This window comes from Balaenoptera acutorostrata, chromosome 11, assembly GCF_949987535.1.
Source record: "Balaenoptera acutorostrata chromosome 11, mBalAcu1.1, whole genome shotgun sequence".
NCBI classification, from domain to species: Eukaryota; Metazoa; Chordata; class Mammalia; order Artiodactyla; family Balaenopteridae; genus Balaenoptera; species Balaenoptera acutorostrata.
In genome coordinates this window covers 6288403-6314508 of record NC_080074.1, presented here as the reverse complement: position 1 = coordinate 6314508, position 26106 = coordinate 6288403, and the positions used below count along the sequence as shown (strand labels likewise).

The window sequence follows — 26106 nt, the reverse complement described above, 5'->3', positions numbered from 1 at the left end:
CCATCACCTTCTCTTCTCCTGTTATCACTCTCCTCCCCTCAGTTCTGTGCAGGGCTGGGCTCGGGGCTGGGGGCAGGGATGGCCCTGGATCATCACAGGCCACTATCCCAGGATTATATGATCCCTTCCCATAGGGAAGCTCACTCACTTTCAAAATTTCCTGGTGATTCTCTGAGGCGTAGAGCCGTCCATCGCGGACGATATCTTCTATTAACTGCTGGTAGTCCTCTGCGAAACCCGCCGGTGGGGAAGGAAGGAAGGTGAGGGTAGAGGCTGAAGGCGAAGGTACCTCCTGCCTCCTGCTCCCCATCAGCCTCAGCCCTCCCCCAGGGCTTCAGACTGCGTGCCTTTGTCTCCTCCACCACACTGCTCTCCTCCAGGTTTGACTAGCTAGAAAACCCCTATACAACCCTCGAAACCCTGCTTGGGTAGCACCTCCCTCTGAGGCCCGCAGACACCACTAATAGCTCCCTCATCTGCACCACGCTGTCGCCCTTATGGGCCTGTTTGGACCCCACAGTCCCTCAAGGCTGGAGTTCCCTGAGGCCGGGGACATGTGATTTGTTTCTGTGTCCCCAGGGCCAGCCTGGGTGCACAGTGGGGCCACACTCACCGTCGTAGGTGACATAAGGTACTTGGAACCCTTTGCCGCTGTTGCCTTCATTGGATTTGAACTGGATCCAGAGCTTCCTGGAGCGGGAGGTGAAGGCGATGGGCCTCTCGTAGGTCTGGCAGGTCTCATAGGTGGTGATAGAGGTGGGTGAGGCTGGGGATGGGGCAGGGGGCGGAGGCACGTCATGGTTGAGCTGCCCCAGATCCACAGCTCCTCACCCGGTCCCTGACCTCCTGCCACAGGCCTCTGGCCTCCCCACTCAGTCAGCCATCCAGCACCCACAGCCCCCAGTCCCCCAAACGCTCCAGCTCTCCAGTCCCCACACTTGTTCCCTCGGCCCCAAATGCCCTTCCCGACCCTCAGCCCCAGTTCCTACTTGTCCCTCTGAGACAAGTTTCTGTGCCTCCTCCTCCAGGTAGCCTCCCTGACTGCTCCTCCCCCACCCTACCCTGTTTCCTCTCTGCTCTGTGAACACTGTACTACAGCCCCTCTCTATAGGGTTGTCACTGTCTCCCTGCCAACTGCTCCTCAAGGACAGGGCTCACGCCTGCACCCAGCACAGAGCCGGGGCTGGGGTGGAGGGTCAGTCTCCTCTCCCGGTGAGCAGATGAACAAGGGTGAGCCTGCTGACCCCTGGGGTGCCTGGGGCTGGCCAAAGGGTGCCCCACTTCCTCACTGCTCCCTGGGGGAGCTTTCCTGAGGTGTCCTCGAGGTGGGAGAGGCTGGCCTCCCTAGAGCTCAGCTCTGTGGACAGACAGTGGAGGGGAAGATGCCGTGGACTAGGGAGGCTGGTGACGGGAATGGGCGGGGGATGGTCCTGGGCTGCGCTCTGACTGGCTGTAGGACGCTGGCCGGGTACCTTGCCCCTCCTGGCCTCGGGCCTCCCATTCACACACTGGGGGACATTTCCTGCTCATCAGCTACACTGAGTGGGCGGTGCAGGCACCTGGGAACAATGCAGCACACAGTGGACAAGGCCCTCCCTACTCCCCCGTCCCCCCCACTCTCCTGCTCCTCTGGCCGGTCTCTGTGTATCAGACACATCCCAGACCCCGGTGGGCGGGCACGTTTTTGTGTCTGTCTTGTCCCCCTTCTTCTTCCCTAACATTCTGACCTGGAGCTTGCTCCCTGGGGGCACTGCGGCCTTGCCACAGCAGCGAGGTCCCCAGCCGAGGCACAGGCCGTAAGGGGTTCTACCCAGTCCCTGGGGGGGGGATCTCAGGGCTCCCCACCTTTCTCGCTGCCGTGGCCATCTGGGCACGCGCTCGTGCTCACCCACTGCTGAGGGGCCGGTCCCTCGCCCAAAGTCTCACCTGGAGCCCCCATGGGGGTGGTGAGCTGGGAGGCCGCAGCTCACGGAGCGGGGGAGCGGACCCTGGGGCGCCCCGTGTGAGTGCATGGGCTGGCCCTTCACCACCCCTCCAAGCACAGAGCGGGGAAGAGGCCCTGCGGGGCAGGGGTGCTCCGGGGGGCTCGCCCTGGGCGGTGTGGCAGGATGCGGGGCACAGCTGGGATGAGAGGTGGGCTTGCGGTCAGCATCGAGACCAGACCTGACCAGGTCCTGATTCCCACACTCAGGACACACCCTAAGCTCTCCGGACCTTTCCACACAGCTCTGGAAAGCGCAGCCCCTGGGGTCGGAGGTGAGTGCCCTGCAGAGCTGTGCCGCGGGGGAGGGGTGGGCGTGTGGTGGAGGCCGCCCCCCTGGACGGCACGTACCGCTCTTCCTCATGACCAGGACGTCGCCACACCCGTCCTCGATGGGCAGGAAGATCTCGGGGACCACGATGAGGATCCTGCGCTTGGGGGGCGGCGAGAGGTGCCACACGCACTCGGCATTGGCCGGGTAGTCGCCGGGGTAGTTGGGGGACTCGATGTAGCCCGTGTAGTCGCCAAGCTCGCCGCCGCAGTGCTGGTCTGTGGGCACCACGGCCCGTGCCCTGGTCAGGCCCGGCTGGCCCTCAGCAGCCTTGGCGGCCCAGGGCAGGGCTGGTAGGTGCTCCGCCCCCTCTCTGGTCCCCCCTCTACCCGGTCCTCCCCGCCAGCAGGCCAGGCTCCAGGCCGGTCTTCCCTCGGGGACCCCTCAGCGGGGGGCGGGTCCCCGTTCCGTGTTGGTTCTCGGAGGCCCAGCCCGGGTGACCCCCTTCCTGGGCTGCCTCACCTGAACCTCCGCGGCCGGGCCTCGTCCTGGCCTCCTGCCTGGAGCCGCTCGCCACCCCGCCCCGGCAGGTGCGTCCTTGTCCCCGCAGCTGCCAGCTCCCCGCCAGCCCGTGCTCTCCTCCGTGTCTCAGCCAAGGCCAAGTGTGCCCCAACGTCCCCTTTCTCTCCACTCACTCGTCTGTGTATCCCTTTGCTCAACATCCCGAGTGCCCCCCAGGTGCCAGGTGTGGCCCTCCCCAGGGAGCAGGCAGGCTCAGGGACCAGCAAGAGACACACTTCCCTATCTTTTCAATTTTAGCTAAGCTGTGCATCCTCAAAGAGGCCAAACGTGACTTTTTTTTATGAGCTAAACGGTTCCTAGCTTAACTGCATAAAAGGAAGTTATGTGAAGAAAACTGAATGTAAATACTAAATATACATAATTTTCTCACACATTTTCATTTAAAGATCTCCTCACATCAAAGTTTCTGGGAAACATTTCATTTTCACCTTATCATTCCAGAAGCTTCCCTCACACTTTTCCCCCACTTTTCCTCATTAGGACGTTTAAACACTTAAAACCCTGCCTGTGCTGAGCTGCAGCAGGAGGCCGTGAGCCCAGCCGGGACAGCCCGGGCAGAGGGGATGGCGTCCACGTCAAGGATTAAATCTCCTTCATGGGCCATTAGGCTGTTCCAAACATGACCAGCAGCCCAGGAAAGGGGTCACTGGCTGGAAACTGATTAGGGAAAGGGTAAAATACCAGAACATATGCCCTAAAGGGCTCTGAAAAGTGAATCAGAAATCCCTAAAGACAGAATCCTCTGGGTTAGGCCCAGATGACTTGCTGGTGAGGGGCTCGGAGATGATCTATTTCCCAGATTGTCTTACGCTGCCACGTTTCTTTTGGCTAAAACGGAGCTTCCTACAGACACAGGGCGGCCGTCTGGTCTCCCTCTTCCTCCTGCACCCTTGGTACACCCCAAGCATCCTGCGCCTACAGAGCTGCAGGGTCTGGCACGGGCAGCTGCCCCACAAGCCTCCTTGGCACAGGCCCTGACTTTTCCCTCCGCAGACCCAGAGCCTGGAGTGGGGCCTGGCCCGGCACTGAGGCGCAGGTTAGCCATGGGAACTGACGAACGACGGTGCAATCAGGTCGCTCCGTGGAGCGCAGGGGGCCGGCCAAGCCGGCCGCACCCTCCACGCCACAGGGTGTCCCATCGAGTGCACGTGCGGATGAGATGGGCCAGGGAGGAGTCACCGGCCTCCCGGTCCGTGTCACCGCGGACACGACCTGAGGTCAGGGCTCACCCTGCCCTCACAACCTGCCCCCAGTCCCCTCCCGGCACCCGCAGCTCCTCGGCCGTGGGAAGAGCGGCACCTACTTTTGCAGTGTGTGACGTTGGTGGAGCCGTCGAAGTCTGTGCTGGTGTTGCCCGGACAGGTGACGCAGTGGTTCTGGCCAAACTCGGGCTGGTAGGTGCCGACAGGGCAGCGGATGCACCGGTGGGTGGTGGTGTTGTAGTGGTGGCCGGGGGAGCAGTGCACTGTGGAGGGGGTGGGGGCCGGTGGGAAAGGGCAGGCGGCATTCTCCCCGGGGCTCCCTGCCCTTGAGGGCTGACTCAGCACAGAGCTCAAGGCCCCTCCCCACTGCCCGCTAACCTCCCACCACCCGCGCCCAGTTGCTGAGAGGCCGACCCCTCTGCCCCCCGACCCTGCCCGCGACAGTGCAGGGGGTGCTGTGGACCACGGGCTCTGAGCAGCGAGCCAGGCAGACCGAGCCCTGCCCCGGGGCCCACATCGTACTCCGGCTGCGTGGGATGCCGGTCTGTCCCTCCACTGGGGATAATAAACGGAAAGTGAGATGCCATAGGGCTGGCTGTGGAGGGAGGTGAGGGAAGGCGGCACCGAGGGGACCAGCGTGGAGACCCGAGGAGTGCAGAGCTGGCCCGGAGGTGGGCCGTGTCTGTGCCAGCTGTGGCCGGAGCAGAGGTCAGGGGCCACGGTGAGGACTGGGCTTTCCTGTGAGTGAGGAAGGCCACCTGGAGCTGCCCCGTGTCCCCGGCTGCTGCACTGGGAGTGGGCTCTGGGGGGTGGAGGTGGGGGCGGAGGCCCAAGCAGGACAGGCTAGGGCCATCGGGGAGAGGTGGCGGTGGCCTGGGTCAGGGTCACTGTGCGTCTGTTTATTTTTTAGGCCCTGCTGCGCATCATGCAGGATCTTAGCTCCCCGACCAGGGATGGAACCCGTGCCCCTTGCAGGGGAAGTGTGGAGTCTTAACCACTGGACCGCCAGGGAAGGCCCAGTCGGGCTGTTTAGAAGCTAGAGCCGCAGGGGCTGCGGACAGACTGGGTGTGAGGGGAGGGGGAAAGAGCCCTCAGAGTGACGCCAAGGTTCCCTTGAGCACATGGCAGGAAGAGCCGCTGTGCACTGGAGGGGAGGGAGCCCGGACTTGTGGAATCTGAGATGCTTGTTAGATACCATGCGGAGCTGTGGCCTGGCAGGAGGGCAGAGTCCAGTTCAGGGGAGAGGATGGATGGAAACGGAAGATGGGGGCACCCATGCAGAGCTGCTACTTAAAGCGAACAGATGCGTTCATCCAGACTCAAGAGCGGCGAGGGCACGGGGCCTGCGATGTCCCAGCGCTCGGGGGCGGAGCGGGGGGAGGCTGAGCGGGGCCTGGGGCCCAGGCCGAGGAGGAGCAGGGAGAGCGCTGCAAGGAGGCCGCGTCCCAGTCTCGGGAGACGCAGACAGAACTGACTTGGGCTCCAGGAACTCAGGGACCCTGTGGGCCGCCCTGATGGGAGCAAACGCTGGGCGTAGTGGGGTGACAGTCTGGCTGGCGGGGATTCGGAGAGAATGAGAGGAGAGGAGGTGGAGTCCAGACACTCCTTCTGGGAGGCTAACAGTCAAGGGGAGAAAACCTGGCAGGAGCCGGGGGCAGGTGGGGCTGGAGAGCTGGGGAAGATTCAGAGTCTGTATGTCGGACCATCAGCAGGTGGGGAGGACTGTCCCTCAGTGGAGAGTCAAGCCTGGGGCGGCGGTGGAGCTTTGGTGGCGTGGAGGGGAGGAGGGGCCGTACTGCAGGGCCCCGGCAGCCCTGAAGACCTCTGACCTCTGACCTCACCCCACTGCCCCTCCGCCTCCTGCCCCTCCTCACCTTCCTCCCCTCCCAACCTTCCTCCCAGTGCAGCTCAAAGCCTCCCCAGCGTCTTGAGGAGCTGGCGGCTGGGGGCTCAAAGCTCCAGGCTGGAGCCTCCGTGCCTGCCAGGCTCTCTCATCCGAGCCCCCAGGCAGGCCTGTGTCGGACCCCCGCCGTCCCTGTCCTCGTGCGCAGCCCAGAGCTCGTCACCCGTGTCCACTGCTTGAGGCTCCAGGCTCCTCCTCTGACCTTGGAGGTTTGCCAGGGCAGGAAATGAGGGGCATCCAGGGAAACTTGACCCTGAGCGGAGGGGTGAGGGGGGGGAGTCCTCACCTTTGGCCTCACAGTCTTGGAAGGCGGCTGTGCCCTCGTGCTTGGTGAGCAGCCCCCCTCCGCAGGGGAAGCAGCCCGTGCGCCCAGGCTCTGGCTGGTACGTGCCCACGGGGCAGGCCTGGCAGGGCCTGAAGCCGTCGGTGGAGAAGAAGCCTGGAGAGCACTGGCCTGCAAGTCAGAGGTCACGGCTCAGGCTGGGGGCGGGGCGCCTCGGTCCAGGCCCAGCGCTCAGCTCAGCCCTCACCTGTTGTGGGAAAGGCACCAAGGCGAGGGGTCGAGGGGGAGGAGTGCACTGTGTGGTCTTGCTCAGGCCTGGCTTTTCTCCTCCCACCAGCTAGAAGGGCTGCGGGTTGAGAAGTGGCCTTGCTCCAGAGCTGAGAAGTGTGGACACCACACGTGGAGGTGGGAGGTCGTGGAGGCCATTTATTTAGGGGGCTCTGCCCAGGGGGCGGCCCACACTGTCTTCACATGAGGACCTGGGGCTCTTAAGCTCCAGGCTGATGCTGCCTTGTCTATCTGCCTGGCTGGGCCTGAGCAGAGGGAGGGGGTTCTGTGAGGTCCCTAGGGCACAGCTGGGACAAAGGGAGGAGACAATACATTCTAGCAAAAAGTCAGGATGTAGAGGGTATTCCGGCGCTGAGCGAGGCGTGGGTTTAGTGCCTTCTCAGCCCAGACCCTGGAATTCTCTGCTCCCCCCGTGGCCTCTCTGTGCTCTCTGACAGGTACTACCTCCCCTGGGGCACAGACCACACTCCTGGAGGGGGCAGGGGCCAGAGGGCAGAGGGCCAGCCTGCAGGGACTCAGGGCTGGGCTCTGATCTCTTCTGTCCCCCAGAGAAGGCTGGAGGTCTCCACCACCCTCAGGGTCCCACTCACCAGCACACCTTTCCCCATCCACTCTCTTGGGTGATCCCCACAATGGCCCGGGAAGGGACGCTGATGGGGGGAAGGCTACAAGCCCATTTCACAGATGAGGTTAAGTGGGGGTAGTAAATGGAAAAGCTCTTTGCAAACCAAATTGTGCTTGGTAAGTTGAAAAAGGGCTCTCCAAACCATCCAAAAAGCCAACTGTAAAGTTCTTTGTGTAGAGCACAGTTCTTCCCCAAGTATCTGGCCGCACTCCATAAAGCATTTCGACAATGATGGGTGCCCCATGAGGTGTCACGTGTTTGGTCAACTATAAAGCACTACGTACCTCCGCTATAAGCTGACCTGTAAATGGGCAAGTGGTAAACTGTAAAGTCCTTCCCAACCTGCCTGGTGCAGTTTTAAAGGGCACCAAGTGCAGCCCAGCGCCTGCTCACCGCCGTGCATCTGGCACACGCACTGTGGGTCTGCAACGCACTTTGTAAGTGCAGCTGCGTGGAGGTCCTGACAGGCTCTGGAAACGGCAAAGAGCTTTACAAAAGACCACGAGGCACCCGGGCCTTTGCTTTGGGAACCTCGGTGGAGACAGGAGGTGCCCTGTTCCCCCACCCCCGGCCCCTCTTTCCAGGGAGGGCCCCTACTCGCCTCCACACTCGGATACGTTGCGGGCCCCAGCCAGGCCGAGCCCGTCGCTGCTGGGGCACGGCGTGCAGCTGAGCTGGCCGTTCCCGTCCTGGTAGGTCCCCGGCGTGCACGGCACACACTGGCCTGGCTCTCCGCTGAAGTAGGTGCCAGGCCCGCAGGCCACTGCGGAGGCAACGTGGAGAGACTGCTGGGGGCAGAGGTGGGGAGCAGTGGCCAGGCGGTCTGGCCGGCTGTCTGCTGGTGCCTCAGGCCCAGGCTCTGTCCTTGCACATAGGGCCCAGCTCTCGCCCCTGTGGCTCCAGGGGCACAGAGGGGCCCAGACCCATGCCAGAAGAGCAGCGGGTAGGAGCCAGGCGGTGGTCATCTGCAAGGACCCTGTCCTGGTCTCATGCGCCCTCCTGGCTGCTGCCACTCACGGTCCCCGGCAGACCCCTCGCCTCAGCCCTCTCGTAAGTGTCTCTGCAGGGACTTTCGTCCCCCCTCTGCTCCACATGCTGCCCTCCAGCCCTGGGCCCTCGGCCTGTGTACCAACTGCCTCCTAGATGCCCCACAGACAACTTCATCCAAACCAAGCCCCCCTGCCGGCTCCCCTTTCCTTCCCCCTGTGGCGGAGCTGGCACCTGAGGACGTGGGGCTCAGGTGCAGAGGGGCTGGGGGAGTGACAGGGGCCTGGGGGCTGAGGATACAGAGATGCTGGGCTGAGGAGAGCCAGTGTGGTTGGCTGCATTGGCCACATAAGCAAACTGATGAGTAAGTAAGGGAACTGACTGAGAAAATAAGTTAAGGAGAAAGGGAGCTGAATGCCTCATGGGACAAGATATTTAGAAACATGGAAAAATAACATGGAAAAAAAAAGTTAGAAAGAATCCTGAGGTACTGAATTGGAGGTATTGGTATGAACTCATGGTTTTATAAAACACACACACACACACACACACACACACAGCTACAGGAATAGCATAGGTACGTAGGCCTCCATGTAATATATGCATAGCTATACTTTCTAGTTCTGTCCAATGAGAGGGCCTGGAAGCAGCAACACTCCAGTAGCAATGAGTCCCTCAGCTTTCGCTTTCTACACACTCTCCTCCTCTAAAAGGAACAGGGGTCCTTGGAGATCTGGCTGATTCCAAGGCAGGGAAAGCACAAGCTGAGTCTGAAACATCTTTACTGCCGGACAGTAAGGGAATGCTCAATGAGTGACGGAGCCATGTCAAAAGGACACAGGGGCCAAGCTGATGGGGCGCCCACTGGCTGAAGTGGGGACGATCTGAGCACCGAACATAAAAGCATAGATATATAGATACATGCCAACATGTGGGAGAAGGGAAAGCTCTCTCACACTAGAATGCTAATAAATGTAGGAGGGATGACAGAAATAGAGAACACGGCTTGGCAACAGTTGTAGAGGTGGCTAATTTGGTGGCTGTCAGTGAGTGGATGGTAGTTTGATGGGGAGCAGGGTGTTGGTGCACACTCCAATACATCCCCATGAAATCCTAATCAACTGCAGAGGGAAAATGGTGAATTAAGGTGGAGGAACCAGTGGTGGACCAGGGCAATACCCTGTGCCTCCTGACGGGGGCACTGAAGAGCAGACGTGGAGCGTGGTTTTCCTGCCAAGAATGCAGGCCCTGAGTCTGGTCACCAGGAAACACCAGATGCAGCTGAGGGTCATCTTACAGAACTTAAGGACAGCCGAGGGCAGGACAGGAGAGGCAGGGGAAGAGCCAGGAACTGCTCCAGATGAAGGATTCTGGAGACATGACCACTAAACACAACACGGAGAGGAAAGGGATGCTATTGGAAGAGTTGGTGGAATTTAGCAGGTGATGTAAAGGCACACAAGCACGCCACACGCGCGGGAAAGCATGACGGCGCGAATGCTGTAAGACATCCGCAATGGGGGAACCTGGATGAAGAAAATACGGAAGCTCTTTGTTCTGTCTGGCAGTGTTTCTGAAAGTTTGAAATGGTTTCAAAATAAGTGGTTAAAAATAAAAGAATGACATCCCCAAGTCCCTCCCCCTCCCCCCTTGCGGGGGACCGGCCCTCCCCCCACTCCTAAATCCCACCTCCTCCCCAGCGGCTCCCAGCCTGTGTCTCTGGCCCAGGCTACACTCTGTGCTCCAGATTTGTGTCTCCAACCTAGTCAGCGCCTTCACCAGGACGACTCATGAGCGTCTCAGACTGACAAGGACAGCTGGGACCCCCGCCTCCGCCAGCCCCTCCCCCAAGTTTCTCCCGGATCCGAAAACCATGCCATCTCTGCCCGAGTGGCCCGAACCCTTGGAGTCGTCCTCGAAGCCTCCTTCTCCCTCGCCTCCCTCTCCAAAGCGTGCTCTCAATTTCTCTCTTCCTTGCCCGCCTCTCCTGCTGCCCCTGGTTCCAGGCTCTACCATCCCTGGCTAGGTCTCCGCTCCGCTGCCGCCCTCCACTTGGCCTTCCCACGGCAGAGGGCGGATGCGGCTGCCCCCGGCTCAGCGCGGGCCAGAGCTTCCCCGCGCGCCCAGGGCAGCACCGGGGCCAGCAAGCCCTCACCGGGCCTGCGGATATGCTCACCCGCTGGCTGCCTGCCTTCTCTCCCACGTAACCGTCAGCCCCACTCGTAACCGTCAGCCCCACTCGCAACCGTCCGCCCCACTCGTAACCATCAGCCCCACTCGCAACCGTCAGCCCCGCTCGCAACCGTCAGCCCCGCTCGCAACCGTCAGCCCCACTCGCAACCGTCCGCCCCACTCGTAACCGTCAGCCCCACTAGAACCAGGACTCAGTCAAGTTCACCTCTGAGCCGCTGGGGGCTGTCTCTAAACCCGTCCCCCCTCGATGGGGGCCGGTCAAGTCCCCAGCCTCGTTCACCGGACCTGGCCGCCCTGCCCACGGCCCCGGCGGTGGCCTGGCCTCTGCTGCTCCCTGCAGCGCTGCCCCCGCCCCGCCGGGGGGCCCTCAGCCTCCCGGACACCTTCACCCTCCTCCTCCTCCGCCCTCAGCTCCCACATGCCTCCGCTGGGAAGCCTTCTCGAGCCACACGGACTGGTCCCATGCCCCTCACACCCCTCGGCTGGGGCCTTGCTGGCCTGTGCTCTCCCCGGCCCGCCCCTCCTCGGGACCGCGGGCAGGTCACACGTATACTCGGTCCCGGCCCCAGGGGAGTGCTCTTTCATGACAGCCGTCACGTCTAAGTGCTACGGCACTTCTCCCCGGCAGGCCTCCTTGTCTCCCTGTCCCGGCCCGACGTGTCTGTCTCCCGTGGGCTCTTTACCTGGGCCCACACGGAAGGAAGGACAGAGAAAGTCTGCAGGGCGACACTGGAGTGGCTGAGGGCAGGGACTCACCGCATTTGCCGTCCTGCAGCACCTGGCCTATGCCACACGTCCCCTGGCCCTCCAGGGCCTTGGCCGGCCGCTGGGCCACCTCGTACTCAGTGCCTGCGACCTGGACGGAGAAGTGCTGCCGGCTGACGGACTTGCGCAGAGTCTTGACGGCGGCCTGCAGGCTCTGCTCCACTCGCCTCCGCACGCACTCGGCCTCGCAGGTGTCTGCAGGGGCGGGCGAGACAGAGCTCGCGACCCCCCGCCCCGCCGCCGCGAGCCGTCTCTCCACCAGGCTGCCCTTCCAGGCGCCGCGCTGGGCCGGGCCCCTGCTCCGAGCCTTCCCACATTGGCCCCGGGCTGAGGTGCCCTTGCTGCGAATGCCTGACAGCAGGAGACTGAGGCTCCGAGAGGTATGAGCTGCTCAAGGGCCCCGCAGCAGATCTGAGTAGAAGCCCGGCCTCTGCCACTGCAACACGTCCCCTGCCCAGGGCACAGCTCACTCACGGGGGCCCCGGCTGCTGCTCAAACACCCTTGAGGCTGCCACTGCCTCCAAGACAACATCCAGCTCTGCTGCCTTGAATCCCAGGCCCCTCGTGGTGCAGCCCCTGCCCGCCTCGCTAGCTCTAACCCCCAGCATCCGACATTCACCGTGAACTCTGCCTTCCGGCCGCCCTGCCCTCCTCACTGCTTCCGGAACACACCCTGCTCTCTCTGACCTCTGGGCCTTTGCCCGTTCTGTTCGCTCTGCCTGAACGCCATCCCTGCCACCAGTTCCACTTGGTGAACTTTGTTTTCAAGTCCCGATTCAAATGCCACCTCTCTGGGGGAGAGTCCGGGCCCCTCTCTAGGGGAGGGCCCTCGGCGCTGTGCCCTGTTCGTTCTCACGCGCCCACCGACCGGCGTCTCCCTTGGCTGGCCGTGCCGCCAGTGCGGGGACAAGGGTCTGTCCCCTCTTTCCACAGCGTCCAGGGCCAGGCACACACAGCACACACTTGCTGACAGATCTCTGCTCCTCTGTCACAACTCAACTCTCATCTACAGCCCAGAGAGAACTGCTGGTATGAAACACCAGCCAGCATCCCACAAGGCCCCTGCTGGAACCTGGGAAAGACAGGTCCTTGGCTCAACAGTCCTGGGGAGGCTGCAGGCATGAGCCCTTCCAGGCCCCGGTGAGGGTGTGGAGCAGTGGGGAGAGGCCTGTGGCTGTCACCACAGGCCCCAGTCCTGCTCCTCTTGCGGCCCCGGGTCTCCTCTTCCACCCTGGGCTGGGCAGCTGCTCTGAGGGCCCGGCCCTGAGCCCTGCCAGCTCCCCCGCTTGCCTGGCTGGCCTCCACCTCCGGTAGCCGTGGCTTGGGTGGCAGCCTGGCTTCATGCCCAGCAGACCTCCCAGTCCACTGTCCTCGCTGAGGCCCTCCGCACCCCTTGAGGGGGTCTCCTCACCCACCTGAGGCCTCTTCCATCTTTGTCTCAACCTCGAACTCTGCTGTGATGTGGGTCACCTCCTTGGATGGGGACTTTCGGCCACGGCGCCTCTTCTTGGAGGAGTCACACTTGAGGGTCACAAAGGTCACGTGGCAGTTTTCTGGACAAGGAAGGGGCCACTGTGGCAAAGGTGGCACGGGGTGGGGAGCACGGTCCTACCTCACCCTGCACACAGACGGCTGGTGGCCAGGGTCCCGCCTTGCCTAAGAGTCCATGTGCAGACGGGGAAACTGAGGCTGGAGAAGGCCAGGTCTCAGGAGGGGCCGGGGGGGCTGAGCCACGCCCTGCACCCAGCCCTCCCGAGGCCATCACACTGCTGCACGTGAGGCACTTTGTGCGCCTTCCGTAGCAAAGCTGTGCAGCTCCAGCTCAGGGCCACTCGGCCCAGGTGAGGCCCGCTGGGGGCCGAGGTTTGTCAGGTTTGAGGAGGAATCCTAAGGTGTCTGGGAATCTTCGTGGAAACAGAGCTGGCATGCTTTCCTCTGGGCCTTTTCCCCAGGCTCTCCCCCAGCCTGGAACACCCTTCTGGGCCACCCTCATTCTAGAGAGCCGCTGAGGGAGCCCGGGATTCCTCCCATTTGGACACGACCAGGCTGCGCAGAAAGCCCTTGCTCTGGGGGAGCTCATTTAACCCCGAGGGAGGCGGGCCGACGGACCCCAGGGATGCTTTTCCACTCAAATGCTGCCTTTCTTCCCCAGGGACACCACCACTGTCTATGGTCCACCAGGCGTGGCTCCTGGGGCTAAGGGACCACGGTGGTGAGGACGAAGACAGGCCCTACCCCTGGGCTCCCAGCCCCGCTGGACCCTGGGCTCCCAGCCCCCAGGCATGGGGACCTCCCCCCGCCCCCCCGTGTGGGTTGGTACCAGGGCGGCCCACTCACCCAGCAGCAACTGCCTCAGGGCCTCCTTTGCCGGCTCCCGGCTTCGGGGCCGGAGGTGGCACTTGGCATCTCGAATCTTGAACCGGGCCTTCTGCCTGATGAGGGTGGCGGGGGCACCTGGGGAAAGTCCAAATCCCCCCAGGTGGCGGCCTCTCCTTTGGGCAGGGAGGTGGTGGGGCCAGGGGCTGCGGAGGGAGTGCCTGAGCGTGAGGGGGCTGCCAGGGGGACAAACCCACTGGGAGCCGTGGGTGGGGACCTCTGCCGCCTTGTTTCTCTCCCTGAAAAAGGTGCAAGGGTGGACGGTGGGGTCATGTTCGCCCCAGGGGCCATCCAGCCAGAGGTCGGTGGAGGAGGAAGGGCAAGCCTCCTGCCTTCTCCCCCATCACCAGAGCTACTTTATGTGGCTGGTGCTTTCAGGAAAAGGGGCAGCGCAGACGAGAGAGGGAAGCAAGGAAGGGAAGGGGATTTGAAATGATACAGATGCCAGAGCCGCTGATTCCTTCCAAGAGCAAAACAGACCCTTGGACCAAAGAATCCTATAGTCACAGAAGCTTAGAATTACATCGTGTATGTATTAAGCATATCATTGAATCCAGCATCCTGAATAGGAGAAGCTGCCGAAGCACAGCCTCCTGCTGGCAGGGGATCTGGCTGTGTCCTAAAGTGCATGGGGGTGCGTGTGTCTCCAGTATTCCTGGGGTGGGGTGGGGTGGGGTGGGGTGGGTGGATGGTCTCCCAGGGGAGCTCTGACTCTGGGAGTTTTTAGAACCTTGTGGCCGCAGTAGATGTGACCCCCTTCACTGAAATGGAATCTGAGATCCACAGACTCATAGCACTTTAGGGTCACTAAACCACTCTGGAACTGTGGCCCAGAGCCGGAAGGGCCCTTCCATGGTCCACTGCCCTTGGGCTGGGACTCAGCTTACAGCCTGCTTGCTTCTGGGTCCTGGCCCTGCTCTTAGCTCCCTGGCACCCTGAGCCATACTGGGCAGGCCCCAGGCCAGCAGGCCTTCCCTGGGCCATGCCCCTATGTCTCCCCCTGGCCTGGTGCTGGACGGAAAGTCAAGGGGTCCCGCAGGTGTGTGCGGTGTGGACAGGCCAGGGACTACCTGAGCAGCTGGGCCCGGTGCTGGAGCCGGTGCTGTTGCGTTTCTGCAGCATCTTGCCCTGGAGGCCCGGGACACCGCAGCTCAGGCTGTAGCTGTCGTCCGAGTCTGTAGAGAGGCCAGGGCGGAGGTGGGCCTGGGTGCCCCCCGCCTTCCAGCACCCGCACATCCTGGGGGCCTTGGAGGGGTCACTGAATGCGATGAAGGTCAGGACTGACCCTCACGTCAGTCCGTTTCTGCTACCTGACTACAGGCTAAGTGGCTGGGCAGGAATGCGTCCGCTGCACTTTTGAGAAGGACACTGCGGCCCCCACAGAACCAGACAGCTGCCCAGGGTCACTCAGTGACCAGGGCTGGGGGTCCTCATTCCTAGGTTGGGCTCCTCTCCTGGAGAACAGCAGGGAGCAGAGGCTGGATCCCAGGGAAGGGAGCCCCGCCCCCCATCCCATCCCGGGGACAGCCTTGGGTTACCTGGCATGAAGAGTGTGTGGGCCAGGCAGGAAAGGGAGCAGCTTTCCACACCGCCCACCTTGCTGCAGGACAGCTGGGCCTGGGGTGAGGCCTTGGCCCGAGAAAGGCACTTGCCTGTCTCTGAGGAGAAGAAAGACACAAGAGGGGCTTGAGGGGCCAGGGGTGGCTTTCTGGAGCCGGCAGGGCCCCTGAGCATGGACCAACAGGAACTCCCACCACACGTCCATCCCCTGGCCAGACCGTCTTGGTGGGAGGGGGCTGGGGGATGGCAGGGTCCGCATCCGTTTGGACGTAGGGGGACGCTGGGCCCAGGGAGCGGTTTGCTCCCTTCTCTCTCCAACACCAGTCCAGGCTCTCTGTGAGAAGGTTCACTCCCTGTGCCCCGATCCAAGGGCAGGGCTGGATCCTCCAGAGCAGGTGTCCCTGCCCATCTGGGGAAAGGAACGGCTGAAAACGGTCATGGGCTTCTTGGCAGTGACTAAGCACGGGAGGGTCACTGGGAAGCCCTCTCTGGGGCGGCCCCCAGAGACATCCATTAGGTGTTTGAAGATGTCCAAAACTGAGCTCTTCAGAGTTTCTCATGTGTTTATTTATCTTTTGAGGATTAAAAAATTCCCCAGACTCCTAGGGAAAGACTGACAGTTCTACAGTCAAGGTAAACATGAGTACTGATCTTATAGAATTGTCTGATTGATCAATGACACCTGGCTCCGGAAGCATCAGGCTCTGAGTCCATCATCAATGGTGGAGTCGCCCCAGGGAACAGGTTGAAACAGGGGACTTAGCTGGAATAAGAAACTGCAGTGGGGGAACTGCCAGTCTGGATGATCTTCAACATGTGGCTGAACATTTTCAAGGAAGAGTCTTAAAAGGACACAATCTAGAAATGAAAACAAACTCATGGCCCTCCAGATAAAACATCTGGCCCCCAAACAAACTCAAGACCCAAAGTCCTTTGTTCCCAAAGAATCAAGAAACTATGAACAAAAACACCTGCAGATAATACAAACCAAAAGGGCCGCTGAAGAACCCGTGTTCTCACTGGTTAAGAAACAGAAGGACAACCATCCACAACCTTCCAAGGGAGACGTTAGCCCCCAGCAGTTCCCTGTACTTTCTCTGACTTCCTAGAGGGGATTGCCAACAACTACAGACGGACAACACAGCTTTCTTGTGCGCGCCCGGCCCTGCGCGTGCCCGCACGTCCTCGTGGGGATGTGGAGGGTGCAGAGCACTGATGCTTCCTTCCCGCAGCCATTTCTCAGCGATTTCTTGTTGACAGCGAGCACCTTCTAGGGATGAGGTAACATCTCCCTCCAGACAAGAGCAGCCTGGCTCCCGTTCACTACAAAAGCGAGGGGTGAGTTTCCCAAGCTGGGCGTCCTTCAGCCGGGATGCAAGTTCCCTGTCAGCACATCCTCCTGGGTGGACGGGACCTGGGGGGCTGCTTGCTGTGCTGTGAGTTCTGAGGCCCTTGGACTCTGACCCGGGGGTCCCACGAGTCCTGCTGGTGCCCACGGAACAGGGGCAAGCTAGCTTACTCAGCTCGCATGCAGGTGAGATCTGACTCTGCCGTGTAAACCATCCATCCCACCACCTTAGGACATCGAAGCCCTCAGAGAAAAGTGTAAAGTCGCCTAAAAAGCAAGAGGGAAGGCAAATCGACTGGCAGTGAGGAAAAAAAGGGGAAAAAAAGTACATTTGCCTTATTGTAAGTATATCTGGTTGTGAGAGAATATGCAAGAAGATAAGAAGAAGCAAATTTGAAAAGGGTCAGGGATTTGTAAAAGGCTTGAGGGGACATGAACTTGATTTGCTTTGGTTTATTAAAACCAGTCAAGTAAAAACCATAATTCAAAAAGAGTCATGTACCACAATGTTCACTGCAGCTCTATTTATAATAACCAGGACATGGAAGCAACCTAAGTGTCCATCGACAGATGAATGGATAAAGAAGATGTGGCACATATATACAATGGAATATTACTCAGCCATAAAAGGAAACGAAACTGAGTTATTTGTAGTGAGGTGGCTGGACCTAGAGTCTGTCATACAGAGTGAAGTAAGTCAGAAAGAGAAAAACAAATACTGTATGCTAACACATATATATGGAATCTAAGAAAAAAAATCGTCACGATCAACCTAGGGGCAGGACGGGAATAAAGACACAGACCTACTAGACCTACTAGACCTACTAGAGAATGGACTTGAGGACACGGCGAGGGGAAAGGGTAAGCTGGGACAAAGTGAGAGAGTGGCATGGACATATATACACTACCAAATGTAAAATAGATACCTAGTGGGAAGCAGCCGCATAGCACAGGTAGATCAGCTCGGTGCTTTGTGACCACCTAGAGCGGTGGGATAGGGAGGGTGGAAGGGAGGGGATATGGGGATATATGTATATGTATAGCTGATTCACTTTGTTATAAAGCAGAAACTAACACACCATTGTAAAGTAATTATACTCCAATAAAGATGTTAAAAGAAAAGAAAAAGAAAACAAAACCACTCAGGTAGTAGGACTTTCTAACAACTCTCAGTTCTTTCCGAGTTCCAGCCTGTAACTGCTCCTTTGGGATCATTATCAGAAGACAAGCCTCCCTTCTCTAGGTCAAAGGCCCTGCACGTATTGTGGGGAGGGATCTCCTCTGCAAATGGAACTGCCAGCTAAAATACACCTACGGGGTTATTGTTAGACGTCTCAGAAAATTCTCCTACAGATGATTCAGATTACAGCCGATGGGAACCTTAATATACCTCTATTATGTATGATCAAAAAACAGAATCCTTGGGGCAAAGTTTCCATGACATCAGCAGAACGATTGGAGGAGAGCCCAGGAAGAGTCCAGATTGAGTCTTCCCAGATTGCCAGAAATCTTTTTTTTTTTTTTTTTTTTTTGGTATCAACATGCAAAGGTTAGGCCAGGCTCTCAGGGGACAAACTCAACAACACGGGGAGCAACCGTGACCAAGGCTTGTCCTTCCTGCCTCAGAGCAATCACAGCCTTGGATAAAGTAGTTGAAACATCTTCAGATCTTGTACCAGAACCACGTTTAAATCTGAGGGTACCACGTGCAGTATGATCCCTCCTGTGACCTGAAAACACCCAGTACTTTTTCTGCTTGTCAGTGAACTAATCATGGTGTCTGGTTCCTTTCTCCTTCTCATACTACCATTGAGCAACTCTCCTACCCCTTCCTCTTTTTTTTTTTTTTTGGCCGCACCATGTGGCTTTTGGGATCTTAGTTCCCGGACCAGGGATTGAACCTGGGCCACAGTCATGAAAGTGCCGAGTCCTAACCATTGGACCGCCAGGGAATTCCCTCTCCTACCTCTTCCTGAAGGAGAGACTCATCTCTGTGTGTCTGTACTTCAGAAGTGTTCACATCCAGAACAGATCTTTTGGATGCTCCACACCAAATCCCAACTTAATATTGTTTTGTTGATGGGACTTATCTTAAAAAATGAAGAGATCCTAAAATCCATATGGAAATTCAAGGGAAGTTCGAGAATAGCCAGATCAATCTTGAAATATGAAAAACAAAGTAGGAGGACTCACATTTTATGATTTAAAAACACTATAAAGCTACAGTGGTGTATAGGTATGAGGACAAACAAATAGATCAACAGGACAGAACTGAGAGCCCGGAGACAAATCCATACATTTACGGCCAACTGATTTCAAGAGGATGTCAAGATAATTCTATGGGGAAAAAGAATGGTTTTTTTTTCAACAAATGATGCTGTGACACTTGAAGAGCCACATGCAGAAGAATGAAGTTGGACCCCTATCTCACACATATAAAATTAATTCAAAATGGATCAAAGACCTAAATGTAAGAGCTAAAAATATAAAGCTCTTAGAAGAAAACAGGTGTTATCTTTGGGAACTTAGATTAGGCAATGAACAGTTTCTTAGAAGTGACATAAAAAACACAGGCAACCAAAGGAAAAAAGAGATAAATTGAACTTTACGAAAATTAAAAACTTTCGTGATTCAAAAGACACCATCAAGAAAGTGAAAAGACAACTCACAGAGTGAGAAAAAAATCTTTGCAAATCTTGTATCTAATAAGGGACTTGTATCTAAAACATATAAAGAATTCTTACACCTGAATAATAAAGACAAAGAACCCAATCAAAAAATGGGCAAAGAATCTGAACAGACATTTCTCTAAAGAAGATATACAAATGTACAATAAGCACATGAAAAGATACTCAACATTATTAGCCATCAGGGAATTACAAATAAAAACCACAATGAGATACCATTTTACACCCAGTAAGATGACTATAATCAAAAAGTCAGATAATAACAAGTGCTGGTGAGGATGTGGAGAAACTGGAGCCCTCACACACTGCTGGAGGGAACGTAAAATCGTGCAGCTGCTTTGGAAAACAGTCTGGCAGTTCCTCGAAATTTAAACACAGTGTTACCATATGACCCAGCGATTCCACCCCTAGGCATATACCCAAGAAAACTGTAAACATACGTTCATACAGAAATTTGCGCATGAATATTCATAACAGCATTATTCATAATAGCCCAAAACTAGAAACAACCCAAATGTCCATCGACTGATGAGTGGATAAACAAAATGCAGTATAACCATAGAGTGGCATGTAACTCAGCAATAAAGAGGAATGAAGCACTGACACATGCTACAACGTGGGTGAACCCTGAAAACATTACGCTAAATGAAATGTCAGTCACAGAAGGCCACACATTGCATTCCACTTCCATGAAATGTCCGGAATAGGCGAATTCATAAAAGACAAAAGTCGATTATGGTTGCCTAGGACTGGGGGGCTTGAGGGAAAATGGGGAGTGACTACATGGGGTTTCTTTGGGGAGTAATGAAAATGCTCTAAAGTGGATTGTGGTTGCACAATTCTGTGATTACACTAAAACACACTGAATTGTACACTAAATGGGTGAATTTTGTGGCATGTGAATTATATCTCAAAAAAGCTGTTAATAAGAGCAAAAAACAAAAAGAAGAGGGGCTTCCCTGGTGGCGCAGTGGTTGAGAATCTGCCTGCCAATGCAGGGGACACGGGTTCGAGCCCTGGTCTGGGAAGATCCCACATGCCGCGGAGCAGCTGGGTCCGTGAGCCACAATTACTGAGCCTGCGCGTCTGGAGCCTGTGCTCCGCAACAAGAGAGGCCGCGATAATGAGAGGCCCGCGCACCGCGATGAAGAGTGGCCCCCACTTGCCGCAACTGGAGAAAGCCCTCACACAGAAACAAAGACCCAACACAGCCATAAAATTTAAAAAAAAAATAAATAAATAAATAAAAATTAAAAAAAAAAACAAAAAGAAGAGAGATAGGAGACTTCCCTGGTGGCACAGGGGTTTAGAATCTGCCTGTCAATGCAGGGGACACGGGTTCGAGTCCTGGTCCGGGAAGATCCCACATGCCACGGAGCAACTAAGCCCGTGCGCCACAACTACTGAGCCTGCGCTCTACAGCCTGTGAGCCACAACTTCTGAAGCCGGTGTGCCTACAGCCCATGCTCCACACCGCAACAAAGAGTAGCCCCTGCTCGCTGCAACTAGAGAGAAACCACATGCAGCAACGAAGACCCAACGCAGCCAAAAATAATAAAATAAATACATTAAAAAAAAATAGTACTTAAAAAAAAAAAAAGAAGAGAGATAGTACCAGGCTGGACAGGCAAGAATCCTCCAGGCCGGAATCAATCCCGGAGGGGCTCCAGTTGGCTCTAGGGCCGCACCCGAGGCTCTCTCTAGCGTGTTAAATTGCTAAACATAAAAGGTAAATATGCCCATGAGCGGAAGCAGTCAACCTTAGAATGCTTTGAAAACAGAGAGGTTTCCTGCCCATTACGGGAGCACAGAGGTCCACAGCAGAAGAGGTGGAAGCTGGTGGAAATGTTTCCGGATCATCATGTGAAATAGGCTGCTCTGGCCGAAGTCCTGGGGCAAGGACAGAGGGGCCCAAGGGTTCCATGACACACACACTATGTTTGGCTTCCTACTCTGTAAAGGAGCAGGGGGAGCAAGTTGTACGAGCCATGAGGATGATACCTGGTGAAGCCAGAGCGGCCTCCTGGGACCACCAGACCACCTCACCCAGACGTCTGCTAACATCTTTCCTAAGACAACCCATCCTTGTAGGGACAGACTGGCGGTGACATTAGACAACGTTGGTGAGAAGCTTTTCCAGGGTGGCAGAGGAAATGGCCAGTTCGTGGTGTGGCTGTGACCTTCAGGATCCTGGGTAAAGTGTAAAGATGGGACACGGACTGGAATCAAGCCCTAAGGGACACTTTGAGCACATCCAGATGTAGTTCATGGGTTATAATTACGCTCTAGTAATAGTACGTTTACTTTCTGGATGAACGGAAGCAGTCTCTTGTTGAAAAAAATAACAGCACTCATAGGAGATAAAATATTATTAGATTTTGTGTTCCTTATTTGGGATATTCCAACTTATTTACTTAGTAACATACAGACACATTTTACTGGGAGAGTTATTCATGAATTACTCAGATATATCACAGCCTTTATTACCCCTAATTTTTCTTAAGAAATAAAAATGAATTTTTCAGAACATACTGTAAAGTCACCATTTAGAGATCTTTTTTTTAAATAAATTTATTTATTTTATTTATTTTAGGCTGTGTTGGGTCTTCATTGCTATGCGCGGGCTTTCTCTAGTTGCGGCGAGGGGGGGCTACTCTTCGTTTAGGTGTGCGGGCTTCTCATTGCGGTGGCTTCTCTTGTTGCGGAGCATGGGCTCTAGGCGCGTGGGCTTCAGTAGTTATTGCATGTGAGCTCAGTAGTTGTGGCATGTGGGCTCAGTAGTTGTGGCTCACGGGCTCTAGGGCTCAGGCTCAGTAGTTGTGGCGCACGGGCTTAGTTGCTCCATGGCATGTGGGATCTTCCCGGACCAGGGCTCAAACCCGTGTCCCCTGCATTGGCAGGCGGATTCTTAATCACTGAGCCACCAGGGAAGCCCTAGAGGTCTTAAACTGAGGTTTTTCAGAGAACCCCCACAAGCAGACAGTTCACAGAAATTGACTGTTACCCAAGATTCTTAGAACCGGCCGACAGCTACACAGAATAGAGAGCTTGTGCCTAATACCACTGGAATAAATTCTCCTAGATGTCTGTAACCACTGATTTCCACACGCTCTTTTGCATACCTTTGTTCTTCATTCTTCAGGTCACGTTTTCCCACCTTATGCATTTAAGGTTGTACACTTCTGATTTACCCTATCATTTTTCCCTTACAAATAACTCACCTAGATCTAGGCCTTACTAGTGATAACCACCATCCTGATTCTTTTTTTTTCTTTTTTTTCAAATAAATCTATTTATTTATTTTTTGGCTGCATTGGGTCTTTGTTGCTGTGTGCGGGCTTTCTCTAGTTGCGGCGAGCGGGGGCTACTCTTTGTTGCAGTGCGCGGGCTTCTCATTGCGGTGGCTTCTCTTGTTGCGGAGCACGGGCTCTAGGCGCGTGGGCTTCAGTAGTTGTGGCTCGCGGGCTCAGTAGTTGTGGCTCACGGGCTCTAGAGCACAGGTTCAGTAGTTGTGGCGCACAGGTTTAGTTGCTCCGCGGCATGTGGGAACTTCCCGGACCAGGGCTCGAACCCATGTCCCCTGCATTGGCAGGTGGATTCTTAACCACTGCACCACCAGGGAAGTCCCTACCATCCTGATTCTTTAAATCGGTTCTCCCAAGCTATTGCTAGGGAAGCCAACATTTTAAAATGTTATAAAGTATGTTACATGAACGTAATTATGATCCTCTTTGTAGGCAATACATAAAAAATGAAAATGCCCTCCCATCAGGGGAGACCAGTTCAGTTGTCTTGCATTGTATCGGACTGTTCATCACAACACCACCCACAGACAGTACACCTACAGCTCCACTGAGGCTGACCGCGTGTCTCACATGGACATCTGATTCATGGGTGCCACCCCAGGACCTCAGCTAACTGCCCTGTGGGTCTCTGAGACTGTAAAAAGTGAATGACTCCCCAGTACCCTCAGTGAACGATGCCTCCTTGCAAAGCATCTAACGGTAGAACATCTTCTGAGGGACATAATAATACCTGGTGAAGCAAACGGTGAAGGCTCTTGGCCCCAACCAGAGGGTCTGGACGGCTTTAGTGGTCATCAAAAATGTGTCCCTCACTTAGGGTGATACAGCGAATAATACAACCTAGGGCATGGCGTGGGGGGCAGGACAAAGCAGTCTGACTCCCTAGTGCAAGTAGTTACAGATAATAGTAAGACCTTGGATCTTCTGGGCAACCAGGGGAGTTTGTGCCCCTGCCGGCACTTCATTCTGAACCTGGAGTCACGGTACAGGTGAGGTGGAACAGTCTACTTCACGGCTACATGAGACAGCAACCTGCATACTGTGGACTTAGGGAGCAGGTGGGACCGATTTTCCTGGTCAGCCCTGGGAACCCTTAAATCATGGTTCTAGAAGGCCTTCCTTCTAGTAATACCTGCAGTCACACTTGTCTGTCTCATCATTCCACATCTACCGTCTAGAACATCAACTGCTTTCACGTAGTCATAGCCCCAGCAAATGGCTCAGAGACAAAAATGGGATAAGACCTCCCCGACTGACTATGACCTGATGATCAGACCTCCACCGATGACCCTTCATAGAGGCTGGCTTGGTGGCAGTGGTGAAGAACTGGACAAGCCCTGGTGGCCTCTCCTGCAGCTCTGAGGAGGGACGACCAAAAAGGGGACTGAGAATTAAAAAACAAACAAACATGTCCTTATATCCCTAGAGAAAGCCTGTACCTGATAGCTCTGGTCATCAGTAAATACCAGACCTCACATGACCCTAATAATCAGTGGACACACCTCGGAAAGCCAATCAATCGAGGAGGGCGTGGGCTTGGAAGGTCAGCCAGCTCTGGGCCGGTTCACTCAGCAATCAGGCTTCTGAGGCTGGTGCGAGCCCAGTCTCCCTCAGCGCCCTGCAAAGGCATGCTGCTGAGACCGACATCACCTGCCTTCAACCAGCACAACTCCACACGAGCTCTTCCCCCAAACTCTAGGCAAAACCAGCGGTTTGCTTTGCTCAACAAGACTGCCTGAGCAGCACAGCAATTCTTACTTAAGTAAGCAATAAATTCAGCTGTCTGACCTCGGGTTACTAAGTGATGGTATCCATCCTCTGATACTTTCATCCATTCATTCAACAAATCCTTCACTGAGTGTCTATGGCTGCCGGGCCTGTTCTAGGTGCTGGGGATACAGCAGTGAACAAGACAGGCAAAGAATACCTGCTCGGGTGTGCAGAGTGTGTTCAACGAGGACAGACCGACAACACCCCGCGGCAGCCAGTGGCTGCGATGGGAGGAGACGAGCACGGGAGAGCCGAGAGGCGGGGGTGCGCCGAGGGGGGCCGGCTGCTGCGCCAGGTGTGTGGTCAGGAAGCCCCCCACCCCAAGCAGGCCCCTGCAGGGAGTGACGAGTCCTCTAGGCTAAGAGGAGAGCCTGAGCGTGGCTATGTTGAGGTCGGGGGGCCGCACCTGTGAGGTCAGGGAGGCTGGCACGGGGTGGGTGGGGGTGAGGGTGGAGGGCAAGCAGGCCGGGCTGTAGCAGCCTTTGGGCCATTCCAGGAACCCAGGCTTCGCTTCTGCGTGACGAGGACTCCCTGGAGGGCTCTGAGCCGAGAGGGATGAACTCTTAGATCTAGAAGGCTTATTCTCAAGGCCCTGGGGATGCTGGAGCACGGCGGGGCAAGGACCTGAGAGCCGTTCCTGGGACCCAGTAGAGGCCCGGCACACAGCAGGTAGTATGTGTTTATGGAACCAGTGAACGTGGACCGTCCAGCACTCAGCCGAGAGGTGCCCCAAGGCCCCAGAGCTCAGCAGCAGAGGGCGCGTGAGCCCTGAGCTCTCCAGGAGGTCCCCCCCCCCGTGCCGGGCCAGTGGCGGGTGTACAAAGACCCAGGCGCTCCCCAGTCCTGGCTCTGCTGCTGCTGCACGCCGTGTAACCACCCCTCCCCTCCCACCAGCTTCCTTGGCAGGACAAGGGGAGCTGGGGCTACTGAGGCCTCCGCGCTCTGCTCCCTCTAAGTGTCAGTTCCTCCTGAGCCCACAGCTCCAGCTGCACACGCTGACCCCCAGGTCTCCACCTCCGTGCTCCCCGTGGCCCCCCCAAGTCCGCTTCTGTGCCTCTGGCTGACACCAAGTGTGCTCTCCCCGCTGCATCCCCTCTTCTTCTGTCAGCCCTCACTCCCATCAGCCGTACCGCAGCAGCAGAGAGCACGGGCCCAGGAGCCCCAGCCACCCAGGCACCAGGGGAGGGGCTGGCACCCAGGCCCTCCTCAGGGGCCCTCGCGATGGCTCGCCCCAGGGCACTCACCCACGCAGTCCTTCCGGTTCCAGTGGAGGCGCCTCCCTGGGGGGCAGACGCATTCGTAGCTGCCCTTGGTGTTGACACAGCCCTGGTCGCAGCTCCCGTTGTTCATGCTGCACTCGTCCACATCTGGAAGCACAGGTAGGCGTAAGGGCAGGAGGGGGGGCTGGACGGTCCAGCCGAGGCCACACCCTTGGGGCTGGCAGGGCAGGACCCACCCAGGACAGGAGGGCCGAGAATCCCCTGACCCTGACCCCAGCCTGATACTGTCACTGGACGCAGACATGTGGTCGCACACGACACACACACGAGCTTGCACACACACAGGGCTCCTGCAGACACCAACACACATCCCTCCCCCAGGAACCTCAGTGGTTTGCTGAACCTGGGCAGCTGAGCCCCGACTTGGGGGAGGGCAGAGAAATGGCACAAAATAAAGCTGCAGTCAGGTCTTGTGGGGCCGGAATGACCAGCACCAGCCCCGGGGTCCTGAGGCTGTATCTCACTGCGGGACTTTGGACGTGCCCTTCCCAGCCAGTTTCCCTCCTGCACAACAGGCACCTGGGCGCAGAAGTCTCCCCTGAGGCCCCGCCTTCTTTTGGGCCAAAGACCTGTGTGCAGAAGCTGGCGCCCAGGTTTTTGGGAGTCCCTCCAGAAGCATCTGCAGCTCACCCCCACGAGCCACGCCCCTAGCACCGGCTGTGCCTGAGCCCACCTAAACTCCACAGCTGCCCAGCAGAGG

The 26106-nt window shown here is 57.0% G+C and overlaps 1 protein-coding gene across 2 annotated transcripts in view; it reads right to left on the bottom strand.

Annotated features, from left to right (window-relative positions):
* The window catches only part of SCUBE1 (signal peptide, CUB domain and EGF like domain containing 1), a 133761-nt gene that overhangs the window by 2819 nt on the left and 104836 nt on the right, over nt 1–26106 (bottom strand). For both annotated transcript variants that reach the window (XM_057556138.1, XM_057556139.1), the window contains 12 exons: nt 25371–25493; nt 14995–15114; nt 14527–14631; nt 13418–13534; nt 12496–12633; nt 11072–11275; nt 7737–7898; nt 6226–6393; nt 4138–4299; nt 2333–2530; nt 614–766; nt 149–228 (listed from right to left, as the gene is read on the bottom strand). In XM_057556138.1, coding sequence (XP_057412121.1) covers nt 149–228; nt 614–766; nt 2333–2530; nt 4138–4299; nt 6226–6393; nt 7737–7898; nt 11072–11275; nt 12496–12633; nt 13418–13534; nt 14527–14631; nt 14995–15114; nt 25371–25493 — 1730 coding nt within the window. The remainder of the gene's footprint in view (nt 1–148; nt 229–613; nt 767–2332; nt 2531–4137; nt 4300–6225; nt 6394–7736; nt 7899–11071; nt 11276–12495; nt 12634–13417; nt 13535–14526; nt 14632–14994; nt 15115–25370; nt 25494–26106) is intronic.